The following is a 15,478-nucleotide window of genomic DNA, read 5'->3' as shown; positions in this document are numbered from 1 at the left end:
TACATGGTTTTCTGCAGCCGTAGCAGAGTTCCCATCATTCCTGCAAGGCAGTAAATCTGCCAGGATGATCTGTATAGGGTGTGGGTCTGGGGTAAAGGCCCAAAAAAATGCGCCCCCTCCGGCATTGATAAACATCTAGCTTGTTCAGCACCGATGGAGCCAAGACCAGGCCATTGCAGTAGCAGTAACCAAAACCTCAAACATTTCAAAAAGAGAAGTTAGAGTGTCATGCATTTAAGGTTGCAGCAATAACTAGGCTACATCAACAGACACTAGGCTTCCTCAACATAATGTCTCAGTTGAAGTAGAGAATCTTCAAGGACAGATGAGGAGAATATCTCTAAACACAGAGTCAAACTGAATTCTACGATTCAGCCACAGCAACAAGGATATCACATTAAAAAAACGCACCATCAATGACTTATGACATTGCCATGGCAACCACTTTTGAGCAAAGTTAAAGCTGTACAATACGACAATAACCTCAGGGACGGGAGAAAGAAGCAGAGTCAATCATTATAGACATAAGACAAGGTAAACTACTTCAGAACAAACCTGGAGAAAGACATTCAATCACCCCCTGCATAAACTCTATAGACAAGGTATTGAAAGCGTTCCACAGGGATGCTGGCCCACGTTGACTCAAATGCTTCCCACAGTTATGTCAAGTTGGCTGGATGTCCTTTGGGCGGTGGACCATTCTTGATACACACGGGAAACTGTTGAGCGTGAAACACCCAGCACCGTTGCAGTTCTTTACACAAACAGATGCGCCTGGCACCTACTACCATACCCCCTTCAAAAGGCACTTATATCATTCACCTTCAATGGCAGACATACACAATCCACGTCTCAAAATGTCTCAAGGCTTAAAAATCCTTCTTTAACTGGTCTTCTCCCCTTCGTCTACACTGACTGAAGCAGATTTAACAAGTGACATCAATAAGGGATCATAGCTTTCACCTGGATAGTCTAAGTCATGGAAAGTGCAGGTGTTCTTAATGTTTGGTATAATCAGTGTATATTGTGAAGACTAAGCTGATCTAGCCCTCCTACGCTGTCTAGACATTGTGTGAAAAAAAACAACAGACTTCAACGAACCACCCTACCAATAAGATACATAATATCAAAATGTTCAATCACCCCCCATAAAACCAAGCAGTGAATTTGAAGCTCAGATCTTTCCATTTTTAAAAGCAGGTCTGTATAGGCTTAACTCTTCATGCCTGTGACATAACATCCCCAGTCCCTCTCCCCAGTCCTCTTTACACAAGAGCATCTGACGTCAGAGGGGATTAAATCAAATGGCATGTTGACAAGGGAAACACCTCCTGTTAAAATGGGAGCCAGTGCACTGCTCTTCACCCTGCATCCAATGAGTGGATGGGATTGGCCATTTCCTGAACTGCTGCTAGCTAGGGTAATCTCTTCCTCTCATACTCTGAAGGATGGAAAGGTGAGCCGGAGCTATGGGTTTGTGTTCAGGGCAAACAAAGCACATCTCCCTCTGGGGACTGGTAAACTGTGGTGGAAACTTAGAACAGGAAAAACAGCCAGAGATGAAATACACAGCAACCCCACTAGGTTGTTGGTTTAGTGTTCTCTTCGACCGCCCTGACAGTTTGAGTTTGTAATGGTTCTTCGAGACACAACAGGTTTGTGTCGTTCATATTACACCCCCGTGCCGTTTCACAGAAATGTACAGAGCGTTGTTGTTTCTCTTACTGTGCCATCAGTGATTCAGGACTGCCAAAGCAGCCAGACATGACTTTTTAAGTGCTTTATGTTAAGGTGTTCAAAAAGACAAAAAACGCCAGAAATGACATATCGGAGATCCATCTCCCCGTCATCGACCAGCACAGTGCGTTTACAGCAGGCTGAAGACAAACCAGAGAGATGTTATCGCACACTCAATGTCAAGCCTAAAAACGGATTTACATGAAAGGCAGTTCTGCTTCCTAGGCTATCGCCTGGGATTTCCATCATCTTTAATTAGGCAAGCAGCAACAACTCCGTAGATCTCGACAACTTCAAGTTACGCAGCCAAAATGTAACAGAGTGACAGAGGATGGGCATGTGACTGTGAGGACTCCCTCAAATCATGAGCTTTGTGAAAGACTTCAGTAAAAGGATTCTCTCAAGTTTCATGACAGTTGGACCATAAACTTACACTGCCTGTCATTCACGTGGCATTAAACTGAATTGATATACCGCATGCGGCATTTTTACTCACTGCTCTAATCCCACTTTGCCCGCACACACACACACACACACACACGACGACACACAGGGAGAGAGTAATTGTCATGCAGCCCACATGCTCATCAAGTCTCCATGCTTTTGTGAGCCGCTCTGCAGTGATTTCAGCTGAATCCAACAAGATGGCTCTGAACTGATCCAACTCAGGGGGAGTGAAAACAGGATTCAGCGAAGGCCAGTGTTAAAATGGATGTGACAAAAACAGAAAGATTCCACAACTGAGTCAGCAAAGAAGCTCATGCTTGGATTTCACAAGCTCTCCCATATAAATTAACTCTTTATTGGGGATATGGAAGTTTTTAAATGTGTCTCTCTCTGGGCGTCCTCCATTTGTAAGACATTTCTCAGTTTTCTGCATGCGTGGGAGTTCTTCGCTCTGCTCTCATGTTGTTCTTCCCTTTCTCACGACTCCTCTGAGACTGCATTCTTATACAAGTATCTGGCCTAACAGTCAAACCCCAGAGGATTACTTAAATAGTATTATTTTATATATATATATTTTTTGGAATTAATTTTTTTATTTATTTAACCTTTATTTAACTAGGCAAGTCAGTTAAGAACAAATTCTTACTTACAATGATGGCCTCTCATCTATACATGAGAGAATAGGCTTGGTTTCCAGGCAGATTTATAGTGGAATTTTTTTTAAGGCTGTGTTTTCACACCTCCACAATGCTGAACATAAACGGCACAAAGCAGATGGTTGGATTCTTAAAAGGAGTCCTTGAACACAGCGCAATACAGAAAACTGACTTATTGCATTTATTTGGGTGGATCCATGAAGAGCCAAGGCCTCCTTTTCCATGTGGTCAACAGGCGAACAGGAAAACACTGACTAAGATCACGAGGAGAAGATATCGGCCCTTTTTAATGTGTCTGTCCTTCCTTCCTCTGTCACTTGCCATGAGGCCATTTTGCTCTGCGTTTGTGGCTGCTTTTCTATTTCCGCTTTGATCATCTATGTACGAGCTACAGACAGTGACTGTCCACAGTTTGCTGTCTGTGTGTCCATCTGTCCGTCCCTAGATGAGCAGAATGACTTCCATTTCAGCGCCTTGAGACTCCTGGCTGGGCCTCTGCGTAGACAATGATGCCATGATCTGAGAAGTACTAAACAAATAGAGGAAACAGACTAAAGTGTTTACTTGTTTGGGTGGCCTGGGGGCTGAACCCACAACACAAATGTTTTCTAAAATTACAGCTGAAGGAGCTGTTTCCTCATCCTCCCAAATCTTTCTTGGCAGATTATTAAACACACAACACAAAGTGCATGACAGTTAAGATTCACTTTGGCTCCACAGCAGGTCTCTGTTACAAAACCACCCACTATTTTGGTTACTGTTTCTATCATTAATGGCAGACTGGATTTGTTTTCTCCCCTTCCAAAAAGGCTTCCATGTACACAGACTAGGGATGGGCATTTCAAATACATATAATTTTTTTTAATCGACTATCCAGATAGTCGAAATACATCTGTTTTTTTGTGAAACTTTTGTAAAACTCTGCTTGCTGCTGTAGCAGGGGTCAGTGTGTGTGGGACCACGCTCCCTTTCCTTGTCTACAAGTACAACTCCTCCTAGCCCACAGTGGAACTCTGGGTCTAAGCTTAAAACGTATACCCACCTTGAGAGTTAACTCCCGACCCGCTGTTGGCTTTTCATTTAAAGGGGTGGTGGTGGCATCAAACTATTTGATTGAACACTTTCTTTGGCACTGCTCCGCCATGCACACGACAACCTTTGCATCAGAACCATCTACCGATTACGGATACAGTCCAACGCGGGACACGTGCTGCTATAACAGGTACAGTCATTGGCAGAGTACTAATCTCTCACGCTTCTCCTATGTAATGCCCTACAACGGAACATTAACTGTATACGTGACGGCGAGCTTCGTAGGGCTTCAGATTAAACAACAGCCTGTTACCTTCTCATTAAGGTAACTTCCTTCCGTCATTTCTATTCCTTTATGCATGGATTAGAAATATCCCCACTTCACCTGCTAGGCTACATACAGTATGGAGCCTCTGACTGTAGTGCCGCTTTGATTGGCTCACAATAAATCAAACTTTATTTGTCACATGCGCCGAATACAACAAGTGTAGACTTTACCGTGAAATGCTTACTTACAAGCCCTTAACCAACAGTGCAGTTCATGAAGAAAAGATTTACCAAGTAGACTAAAATAAAAAGTAATAAAATAAGAATAACGAGGCTATGTACAGGGGGGCACAGGTACCGAGTCAGTGTGCAGGGGTACAGGCTAGTTGAGGTAATCTGTACATGTAGGTGGGGGCGAAGTGACTATCCATAGATAACAAACAGCGAGTAGCAGCAGTGTCCGGGGGGGGGGGGGGGGGCAATGTAAATTGTCTGGGGGCGATATGATTAATTGTTCAGCAGTCTAATTGCTAATTCCAAGCGCTCTAGTACGCTTGCCGTGCAGTAGCAGAGAAAACAGTCTAACTTGACTGGAGTACCTGAACATTTTATGGGCTTTCCTTTGACACCACCTATTATATAGGTCCTGGATGGCAGGAAGCTTGGCCCCACTGATGTACTGGGCCGTTCGCACTACTCTCTGTAGCGCCTTACGGTCAGATGATAAGCAGTTGCTATACCAGGTGGTGATGCAACCGGTCAGGAAGCTCTCGATGGTGCAGCTGTAGAACATTTTGAGGATCTGGGGACCCATGCCAAATCTTTTCAGTCTCCTGAGAGGGTAAAGGTTTTGTCGTGCCCTCTTCACGACTGTCTTGGTATGTTTGGACCATGATAGTTTGTTGGTGATGTGGAAACTCTCGACCCGTCGATATTAATGGGGGCCACCACACTGCCAGTTCTCTGACCTCCCTATAGGCCGTCTCATCGTTGTCGGTGATCAGGCCTACTACTACTGTTGTTTCGTCAGCAAACTTAATGAAGATTTTGGAGTTGTGTTTGGCCACGCAAGAACAAATTCTTATTTTCAATGACGGCCTAGGAACAGTGGTTTAACTGCCTTGTTCAGGGGCAGAACGACAAATGTTTACCATGTCAGCTCGGGATTCGATCTTGCAACCTTTCGTTTACTAGTCCAACGCTCTAACCACTAGGCTACCTGCCGTCCTTAGCTTAGTGATGAGCTTCGTGGGTACTATGGTGTTGAACGCTGAGCTGAAGTCAATGAACAGCATTCTCACATAGGTGTTCCTTTTGTCCAGGTGAGAAAGGGCAGTGTGGAGTGCGATTGAGATTGCGTCATCTGTGGATCTGTTGGGGTGGTATGCAAATTGGAGTGGGTCTAGGGTTTCCGAGATGATGGTGTTGATGTGAGCCATGACCAGCCTTTCAACGCACTTCATGGCTACCGAAAGTGAGTGCCACAGGGCAGTAATCATTTAGGCAGGTTACCTTTGCTTTCTTGGGCACAGGGACTACGGTGGTCTGCTTGAAATATTTAGGTATTACAGACTCGGTCAGGGAGACGTTGAAAATGTCAGTGACACTTGACAGTTGGTCCGGGCATGCTTTGAGTACACATCCTGGTAATCCGTCTGGCCCAGCGGCTTTGTGAACGTTGACCTGTTTAAAGGTTTTGTTCACATCGGCTACCGATTTACACGCGTGAAATGTGTGAATGTCTCATCATGGATCATTTTAGTTCATTCAGACAAAGCCTTTTCAATGTTAAAATAGGCCTATACATTTTTGCAGCAAAAAATGTACACTCACAAATAATCGAAAACTAACGTTCGATCGATTAAATTGGGCCCATCCCTAGCGCAGACCACATGAATTATACAATAGCATTAAGCACAGAGAGTAGTCTTGGTCAATTCATGATACCTCCGCTGCTTATTATGGGTTGTGGTCCTTCCCAATGGGGTGAGACCCTCTCAGCCTTTGAAAGGAGGGCAGGGCGAAGTGAGTTTTCGATGAATCTCTTCTCCCTACAAGCATAGACGGGAGTCGATAAGACTCCCACAGCCGGGAAGAAATATTTTCAGCTGCCTGGGCTTGCAGAGACTTGCATCATGTGGATGGATTTGTTCTCACAGGAGGGCCAGGGCCAGAGAGGCGGGCAGAGAGACTCCAGAAGCTCCCTGTTAAGGCAGCAGCAGGTGCAGACGGTCATTACTCACTGGGGGTTCAGGGAGGACAGATATCCATCATTCAGATTCAGCCAGAGATGCAATTACAGTTCAGGGAGAGGTACCATCCTCCATCTGGGTCACAGCGCCTTGAAACAGAAGGCTGGGAAGTGCCTATCCCACAGACGGATGGAGGGAGACTGAGGTGAGAAGACGAAAAACCCTTCATCAGTCATAAATACTGGGCTGTGCGCCCCAGACCTCAGACACTACAGAGTGGCCATTCTGGCCAATAGCTTTGTCTTAAGAGATCACTCACAAAGGGGCTGCATAATCGAAAAGGAAGGTTTCTCTAGGAATTCTAGGTCCATTATTTTGACAGACAGCACTGTTCATTCACTTATCCGTCACTGCCACTCAGAACATGTCCCTTTGTGAGACCCAGGGATTCCAAAGCTTGTCTGTGTGACTGCGGGTGGACTCGCCTGTCGTTCTCCCAGACAGCCGTGTAAATCATTGGTTGGGAGGGACTCTGGAAGGAAGGACTCAGAAACAGACAACAGTTTGGTCTGGTTTCCCACTGTACTAGACACAGAGCTACTCTTTGATAGTGAAAGGGCATATTGTCCTTAGCATTTACCCCAATGTGATACTTTGCCATCCCATTGAAGTATACTGTACAAAAATATAAAACGCAACATGTCAAAGATTTTACCGAGTTACAGTTCATAGAAGGAAATCAGTCAATTGAAATAAATAAATAATCTATAGATTTCACATGACTGGGCAGGGGCGCAGCCATGGGAGCCATGCTCAGCCAATCAAAATGAGTTTTCCCCCACTAAATGGCTTTATTACAGACAAATACTCCTCAGCAAGGTACTGACAAATTCTATAAAATATTTGTTGGAGGTGGCTAATGGTAGAGAAATTAACATTAAATGATCTGGCAACAGCTCCGTTGGACATTCCTGCAGTCAGCATGCCAATTGTGTGCTCCCTCAAAACTTGAGACATCTGTGTGACAACACGGCACATTTTAGAGTGGCCTTTTATTGTCCCCAGCACAAGGTGCACCTGTGTAATGATCATGCTGTTTAATCAGCTTCTTGATATGACAAAGGAGAAATGCTCACTACCAGGGATGTACACAAATTTGTGCACAATATTTGAGAGAAATAAGCTTTTTGTGCGTATGGAAAATGTCTGGGATCTTGTATTTCAGCTCATGAAACATGGGACCAACACTTCACATGGGAACAACACCAGTATAGTAGGCCATCTAGTGTGATTAGCTTTGCAAGATTTACACTTTTGCAGAATCCTTGGGGTAGCCTAATTCCTGGAAATACACCACCATTTTATTGTCATTCAAAGGGTTCTAACTCCAAACCACCAGAGTCCTTGAGTATCCCTCTGCCTGCTCTGAGCCAGTCCTCTGTGTCTTCTTCTGTGTCCCGAGTTGGCTTCTGAGAGAATGTTGCCATGGAAACTAGCGGGGGCTCATTTGTCACATGATTTCAGTTTGAATGTGGGAAATCCTTTGTTTCCCTAACTTTTTCATGACTTTCCAGTACATTGCTTGAGGACTACCTGCAGAGACGAGGCCTCACAAGCTCACGGCTATCATGTCTATCCCAGAGCATAGGGACGTTGGCATGGTGTTTGGTAAGGAAGCAACGTTTCAGACAGAGACGCTGAAAACTGGCATGTTTCTATGGCAATTTTGACTGCAGTGCAGCGCAGGAACTTGCATATACCAATGATGCAAACTAAAGCCTAAATATGGATGGCCATTAAAACAAGTTGTGGTTCAGTCTAGAGCTGTTCAACAGCTGACTTCCCTAGTTAAATAAAGGTTCAATAAAATAAATAAAAATAACAGCTGAGACCCATCACATGACCACAACATTTTTTTCCTGTGTAACTCTTCACTGTTCATAATCATACGGATTACATGGCACAACAATGCCTCTCCAACTTCCTCGTTCCACTTATTCAGTGGCATCAACTTACTCTCTAAATAGAGTCAATATGTCCTCGTCTTCATAATAGCGTCTCTCAGTCAGACAACGACCACTTCATCAGCTTTAAACAAATCAATACCACTCCCACTATAATTCATCCACATATTATGTTAATCCAGGAAGTCACAAGAAACTCATTGAGAATCCCAGAAAGACCTGGCTTTTCCTTAATTAGGCCTAGTTAGACTAAACGTGTGATTTTTATTGCAGCGTTGTGTATATATATATATATATATATATATATATATATATATATATATATATATATATATATAGTATAATAGTTAGATAACCTAGACTAAGAAAGGAAAGCTAATAGCCTGGAGATAAAAAAGTAGCAGTGACTGAGGGTTATTTCATTTGAGGCAGACTGCAGAAAGTACCTAGAGGGATTTGTGCTTTCAAGCCTTTTAACCCTGTGCACCTCTCATTCTCTGTTTGAGCAGATTTTACAGCTGCTAGATTGTTTTAAAAAAAAACTGCGAACATCAGATGAGGAAGGGGTTAACACCAGGCACCCAAGTACCCTCCAACTGAGAGCTCCAATGGAGTAAGGAGAATACCCCCATCTCACAACAGTAGTTAAACTAAACCAGCAGCAGTAGCTTTCAGATGCTCCACTCTACACAAATTTAAACACTACATCCCTTCCACTGCAGAGAAGTTGTTTGCCTACACAAAAACAGAATTATTTCTCAAAGGGATGAAGTTTACGGGTCAAAGTTTAGAAGAATTGTGTGGGTCCTGTCTGTCATCCCCAGACTACAACATGCAACCCATGGTTTGTGAAGTCCAATGTCAAATGAAGATCTGCTCTTGTATCCTCAGTTCAGAAGGGGAGAGGTGTAAACAACAATAAAAGCGGCATCAGACAGTGTGTTTGTGTCAAATACCTCCTGTGTCCATTATGAGTTAGGAGACAGGTCACAGCTCTGCTCTCCTCAGAGCAAACTATCCATAAATTCTAGGGGTCTAACGGTTCCCCAAACCCACGGTTCGGTACGTATTGGGGTTTTGGAGTCACGTTTCAGTTTGGTTTCGGTACAGCGGGAAAATGAAATCCTATTCACAATGTTCCTGGCATTGTATGTTGTGACAGAATTGTTATGTTGGGCCTCTCAAGTTTCCACTCTGATATGTGAGAGGTGGGATTTTGCCTGTTGTGAAGTCGTAAATACCAGCTGGATGCATTCATGTGATTTGAATTCGTTTAGAAACGCCAATTGGTTAACGGCTAACAACCTATGTCAACCATAAACTAAATCTACCATGCCTGTAAACAAATTACAAAGTAAAAAAATAAAATAATCGATAGATTTTTATAAATAATGTTTTGCTGTTGCATTTAAGGTCATTTCCTTAGTAGGTGATATTAGAGGTCCCCATGTGGGAGAAGTGGGTGCTCAGGATGATAGGATAGTTTCCCCACTATTAATTACCAGCTGGAGGGCCGTTCAAGTGGATTTCTCCCAGTATATATAAAATATACCCTTCCCTCTTGGTTATGAACGCACCATGATAGCTGCTCGAGCACTTTTACGAGGGGCTGAAACCCCCCGTTCTCAACCACCGTGAATGGACGCATGTCCGCGGCTATAAACCGAAGACTGTTTTTAATTTTTTACTGTCTACCAATCGCTCTTGGAATTTCTTTGGCCAGGTCAGAATCAGCTGCCAAAGAATGTTTGAACGCAGAGGGGAGACGATGATGTTGTTATTTCTCAGCGTTTCTGTCTTGCTCCGGTATTCTGGTGTGTCAACATGAGGTGTTGGCAGCTGCATAGGCTATTCTCCTTGAGCGGAACGACACACTGTTAAGCATTTATCCACAACTCTCTGTCCCGGAATCTACTGGGAAAACAAAATGTTCCCAAACTGGAGATTTAAACGATGAATGAAGATCCTCCAATTCTGGTTAACCAACCCCACCACTCACCATCATACAAAAATAATTAACGTATACGCCTCACAAAAGGACAGTTTGATATGATTAAAACGTGCGCAAGGGCTCTAGCTGTTTTAACGGAATAGCCTGAAATGTACTCAAGAGACATAGGTCTAGTGTTTTTATTTTGGACAGTAAATATCTTTTATGTATTCATTCGGGTTCACAGTATGGACCGAACCGGGGTCCCTGTACCGAATGGTTCAGTACGAATACATGTACCGTTAAACCCTTAATAAATTCCCTCCAGCAGACTATGCGTGTGGTCTTAAAACCAGTCACGTATGACACTGTGGGTGGTGCTCACTCATCTCAGAGCAAGACTACTGGCAATGTGTTAGATAAAGGCATCAAGGAGGAGATTAAAAAAGCACAAACTGCTCCATCATGCATGAAATACGCTTATGTTTGTGTACTACAGGGCCAATCGAGGAGGTTAAGGGGTGATGGTGAACATGGCTAATCCGAGGAGGTTAAGGGGTGATGGCGAACATTGCTAATCCTTGCATTGTTGTCTGCAGTCCCATGCGTTACATGTTGAAATTAGAGATGGCCCACCACATTACAGCTAGGCCTGTATTTTGGTTAGTAAACCAATGGTCTGTTGAGTGATCAGAGCCTTATGTCTTTCCACGCCGGGACTCACCTGCAGACGAGCGTGGCGATGATGACACACCAGGCGGTGCAGCAGCAGTCGGCGTTGGGCTGCTCCTCGCTCTTCTTCCGCCGGCAGCACAGCCAGAAGGAGTAGAAGAGCAGGAAGAGGAGGTCCAGGGCCAGGCAGGCTAGAGCCACGCCTCCCAGCAGCAGGATGGACTGAGGGGGGGAACAAGAGGACGATGAGACGTCATCTCACACACATAATGACTAATAGCAACGGAAAGCTTTGCGGTTATTACACACATACAGCCGCTGTTGTATCTATGAAAGATTTCAGAGAGACTATGTAGAATGTAGAGATACAGGAGACAAGCATCCAGGATCCATTTTGTGGTCCCTGAACTAATTTAAACAAATATAAAAAAAAATTACTGCATAGCTGTTGCCCGTTGGAATGATATTGGGGGAAAGGGGATACCTAGTCAGTTTCACAACAATGCATTCAACCGAAATGTGTCTTCCGCATTTAACCCAACCCCTCTAAATCAGAGAGGTGCGGGGGACGTCCACATCATCAGAGCCCGGGGAGCATTTGTTGTTGGGGGTTAACTGCCTTGCTCAAGGTTCCAACCAGCAACCTTTTGGTTACTGGCACAACTCTCTAACCTCTAGGCTACCTTGCGCATCCAGTCTGCATGGAATGAGAAGCTACTAAAGCAGATATACACTCTGACCACCCAGAGGAATCACATGGTAATGAGATGGTCTCTCTGATTATTAGCTATGCCCTTTGGCTCGTTATAGCTCATTTACACCAGATCACAGTTAATTAACGCTTATCGTCATAACTTTGAGAATAACGTAGAAGGCAGAGGAGAAAAACCTCAAGCCTCATTAAAACTCCCCATCACGAAAAGCACATCACCACCACAAGACACATACTCTGACAAAGCCTACTGAAACACAGAAACCATATAATCCTAGTCCCGAACATCATCACACATGAATAATGTGTGTTTCCCTGGCCTCATTTTGATGTTTCACTTAAAGCCAGTTCTTATAATATAGGGGAAGGCCACAATGATTTCAAATCAAGCCCAAATTTCATACAGGATATATCCATTATGATGATTCATAAAAACAGAAGTTACTGTAAAGCATATTATGCTCCCAATCTGTCTGCTGTACAGTAACTTCAGTCTTATGATTCATCGTAATGGATATATCCTGTATGAAATTTGGGCTTGATATCAAATAACTTGATTTTTGTGGACCCAGTGAACTCCTGTTTCCATGTGAGCACTTCAAAATGACTGAAATCTTTTGACGCTCACAAGCTGCCATCTTTCCCTTGCAATGTGTGCAAAGTATGTCTCACCTACTCTGTGTGGGCATACAGTACGGGGTGCTGGAGAGAGCATTGTGTTGGCTCAGGCCAGACCAGAGAGCTTGTGACTTTATAGGAAGTGGGGTAAAGAGAGTCAGGGTTCGTGTGAGGAGGCAAAGTACTTCTCCACCAGAGGGACAAGAGAAATGTCTGGAGTGGAGTGACACAGTCAAAGTCTTGAGTGACCAGGGCCCTGGGGGTGACTGAGTGGAAGGCCACTGTCGTTTGGGCTTAGCACCGCTCACTTGCTCTTTACTGCTGTCAGATGTACATTTGCAGTGATTTGCCCATTGCAATACTGTATATGATTAAAATGCCCAGATAGCAGTGGTAATTATTTGGCTTCACTACCTCATGGATATCAAGTTAAGAACAAATGTGCATAGGAAATGGTCTTTTAGATTGTTCTTCTCCACCTTTTCCTGTTGTTGTAACGCCTTAAAATGAGAATTTACCCAGTATTACCGCACGTTCCCTCAACAACAGCCGTTCTGAGCTCCTTTGAAATAAGAATTTCCAAAATGCAAGACAGCCCCAGCTCCTTTGGGCAAATGCTAAATAAGGATCTAATTTTAGGCGCTGCCGGGCTCCAGTCTTCTGGTCATGCGTGCGGACAGTGGAAAGCGAACATAAAAACAAAAGCATTTCCCCTAAAATGGAACAGTAGATAAAGGGAAATGAAGGCTCTCGAAGTAAATCCATTAAGACTTCTTGACTTTAATGCGTTTTTAGATGCATTTCCTTATCTAGCCCATCTCAGGCAAAAAGGCATTCATTCTTGCACAGGAAAAACAAAATAGACTTTATACTGCCAACTGTATGTCAAGTAAAGATTGTTTAGAAAACAAATAATTCACAGTCCTTAAATGAAAAAGGATATTCACAGAAGCTGGTAACTATCCGTTTTTATAAACTGGGTGGTTTGAGCCCTGAATGCGGATTGGCTGACAGCTGATTGGCAGGCACTCCGTGTTGTGTCGAGCATAAGAACAGCCATTAGCCGTGGTATATTGTCCATATACCACATCCCCCTGTGCCTTGCTGCTTAAATGAACAAATTCTTTTTGATGGTGTTAAATGAGTGTCGGGTTACTGTTTATTATCTATCCGGCTGCCTAGTCACTTTACCCATACGTATATGTACATATCTACCTCAATTACATCGTACCCCTGCACATTCACCCAGTGTATACAGCCAAGTTTTTTCTAGAATGTCTCTTTTTACTTTCTCTGCGTTGTTGGCAAGGACCTGTATGTAAGCATTTCACTGTTGTTTACGAAGCATGTGACAAATAAAGTTAGATTTGATAATTGTAACCAACCGAGCAGAGCTAGTTATGAGATTTATAAAGCAGGAATCAACCATCAAGAGATGATTTGGAGTGTGCTATAGTGGCAAAGCCTCATCTCAGAACAGGGAAAAGAGAACAAGGGTCTATGTGGAAAGTGCCAGTTGGTTTAAAAGAAAGGCAAAAGCGAACGGGAAACGGAAAGCTGCAACTGAGCAGGAATGCAGCTAAAACAAGCCAATCTGGGAGCACGGCCAGTATCAATTAAGATATGACTGTTCCCCTGTTTTAGCCTAATGTCGAAAGGATAGCAAGAGCTTGTCTTCTCTATTGGCAGTGTAGCCTTCTCATCTTAGAGTGTAAAATCATAATCAGCAAGACAATTTATGTAGGAGTAGGACACTTTATTCACCCACAGGTAATGTGGATCAAAATTATACGAAAGTGGGTTCAATACTGACGTAAAGTCCTGGCTGGGCTGCGAGGTAGATGTCATATGGTCTGGGATCAGATCTTACGATATAGAGCTTTGATGTGAAAAGGCACCCATCTGCTGAACCTTGGAAATCTGAGGGTGAACGTGCGTGTGTTTCAGAGAGCGAGAGAGAGATTTATTTTCCCTTTTGTACTTTAACCATTTGTCCATCGTTACAACACTGTATATATACACATAGTATGACATTTGTAATATCTTTATTCCTTTGGAACTTCTGTGAGAAATGTTTACTGTTAAACAATTACAATTATTTCACTTTTGTATATTATCTACTTCACTTGCTTTGGCAATGTTAACATATGTTTCCCATGCCAATGAAGCCCCTTGAATTGAATTTTTTATTTTACCTTTATTTAACTAGGCAAGTCAGTTAAGAACAAATTCTTATTTCCAATGACGGCCTAGGAACAGTGGGTTAACTTCCTTGTTCAGGGGCAGAACGACAGATTCGTACCTTGTCAGCTCGGGGATTCGATCTTGCAACCTTTTGGTTACTAGTCCAACGCTCTAACCACTAGGCTAGAAAGAAAGAATGAAAAAGAGAGAGAAAGAGGTGAAGAAGAGAGCGCGAGCAGGTGAAAATGCGAGCTGTTTGAGTAATGAAAAGGTGTGTCAGAGTGAACTGGTGAACTAACAAACTGAATAGCTTAAGGGAACCAGCTTAGGCTAAATATGATCAAACAGAACCAGCATAACACCTATTATCAAATGCATCTCACGGCCTGATGACATGTTAAGTATTGTGCTAGAGAAACGGGTCTATTGCTGAATAGTGTAGGTCCAGCACCAGTCCCATACTTCAGCCTGCAGCACACAGGGAGAGGGCAGGCACTTCATATGTAGTTCACACAGTCCTCTCGCTCACATTTGGATTCCTGTGGGGGAATACAGGCTAGGAGGTCATTGTAATTACACAGATTTCGATCCAGACAGTTTTTCTTCCCCCAGTAGTCGGATATATTAAACAGGAAAATAACGGCACTCTGGTTCTCTAAACAGATGCATTTTTCAGTAAGATCAGCCTAATGGGCTGCCCCTGGGCTCTTGGTGAATAGAGGCCTCTCCATTGAAGCGCTTTATTGAGACGGTTTCCCCACCCTGGAGAAACAATATCTGAACTCAATTACAGTATCTCACTGAGCTCCATCTCCTGGGAAGCCATCTGTGTTACCTAGTGATATTATACCACTACTTCATGGATACACTGTGCAAGCATTTTAAAATACTACATATGCTGAAATGCAAGTACGGAAAATTGATACAGTGAGTGGCTAAATAAATGGAAAATAGGAAATGTCACTGTCTGACTAAGTGAAGTTCAAAGGGGCTGGAGAGGAGCCGTACCATCCTGTGAACAGGATGTTGGCATTGTTTCAACCCCTTCTCATCTTCCCAGCTTCTGA

General features: G+C 43.5%; 1 protein-coding gene across 1 annotated transcript in view; it reads right to left on the bottom strand.

Moving 5' to 3' along the window:
* LOC106607330 (protein tweety homolog 3) overlaps positions 1 to 15,478 on the bottom strand; it is a 69,184-nt gene that overhangs the window by 35,961 nt on the left and 17,745 nt on the right. The window contains exon 2 of the mRNA XM_045720545.2: positions 10,950 to 11,119. Coding sequence (XP_045576501.1) covers positions 10,950 to 11,119 — 170 coding nt within the window. The remainder of the gene's footprint in view (positions 1 to 10,949; positions 11,120 to 15,478) is intronic.

The sequence above is a fragment of the Salmo salar genome, chromosome 06 (assembly GCF_965601325.2).
Source record: "Salmo salar chromosome 06, fSalSal1, whole genome shotgun sequence".
NCBI lineage: Eukaryota > Metazoa > Chordata > Actinopteri > Salmoniformes > Salmonidae > Salmo > Salmo salar.
This window is presented reverse-complemented; position numbering and strand designations above follow the sequence as displayed.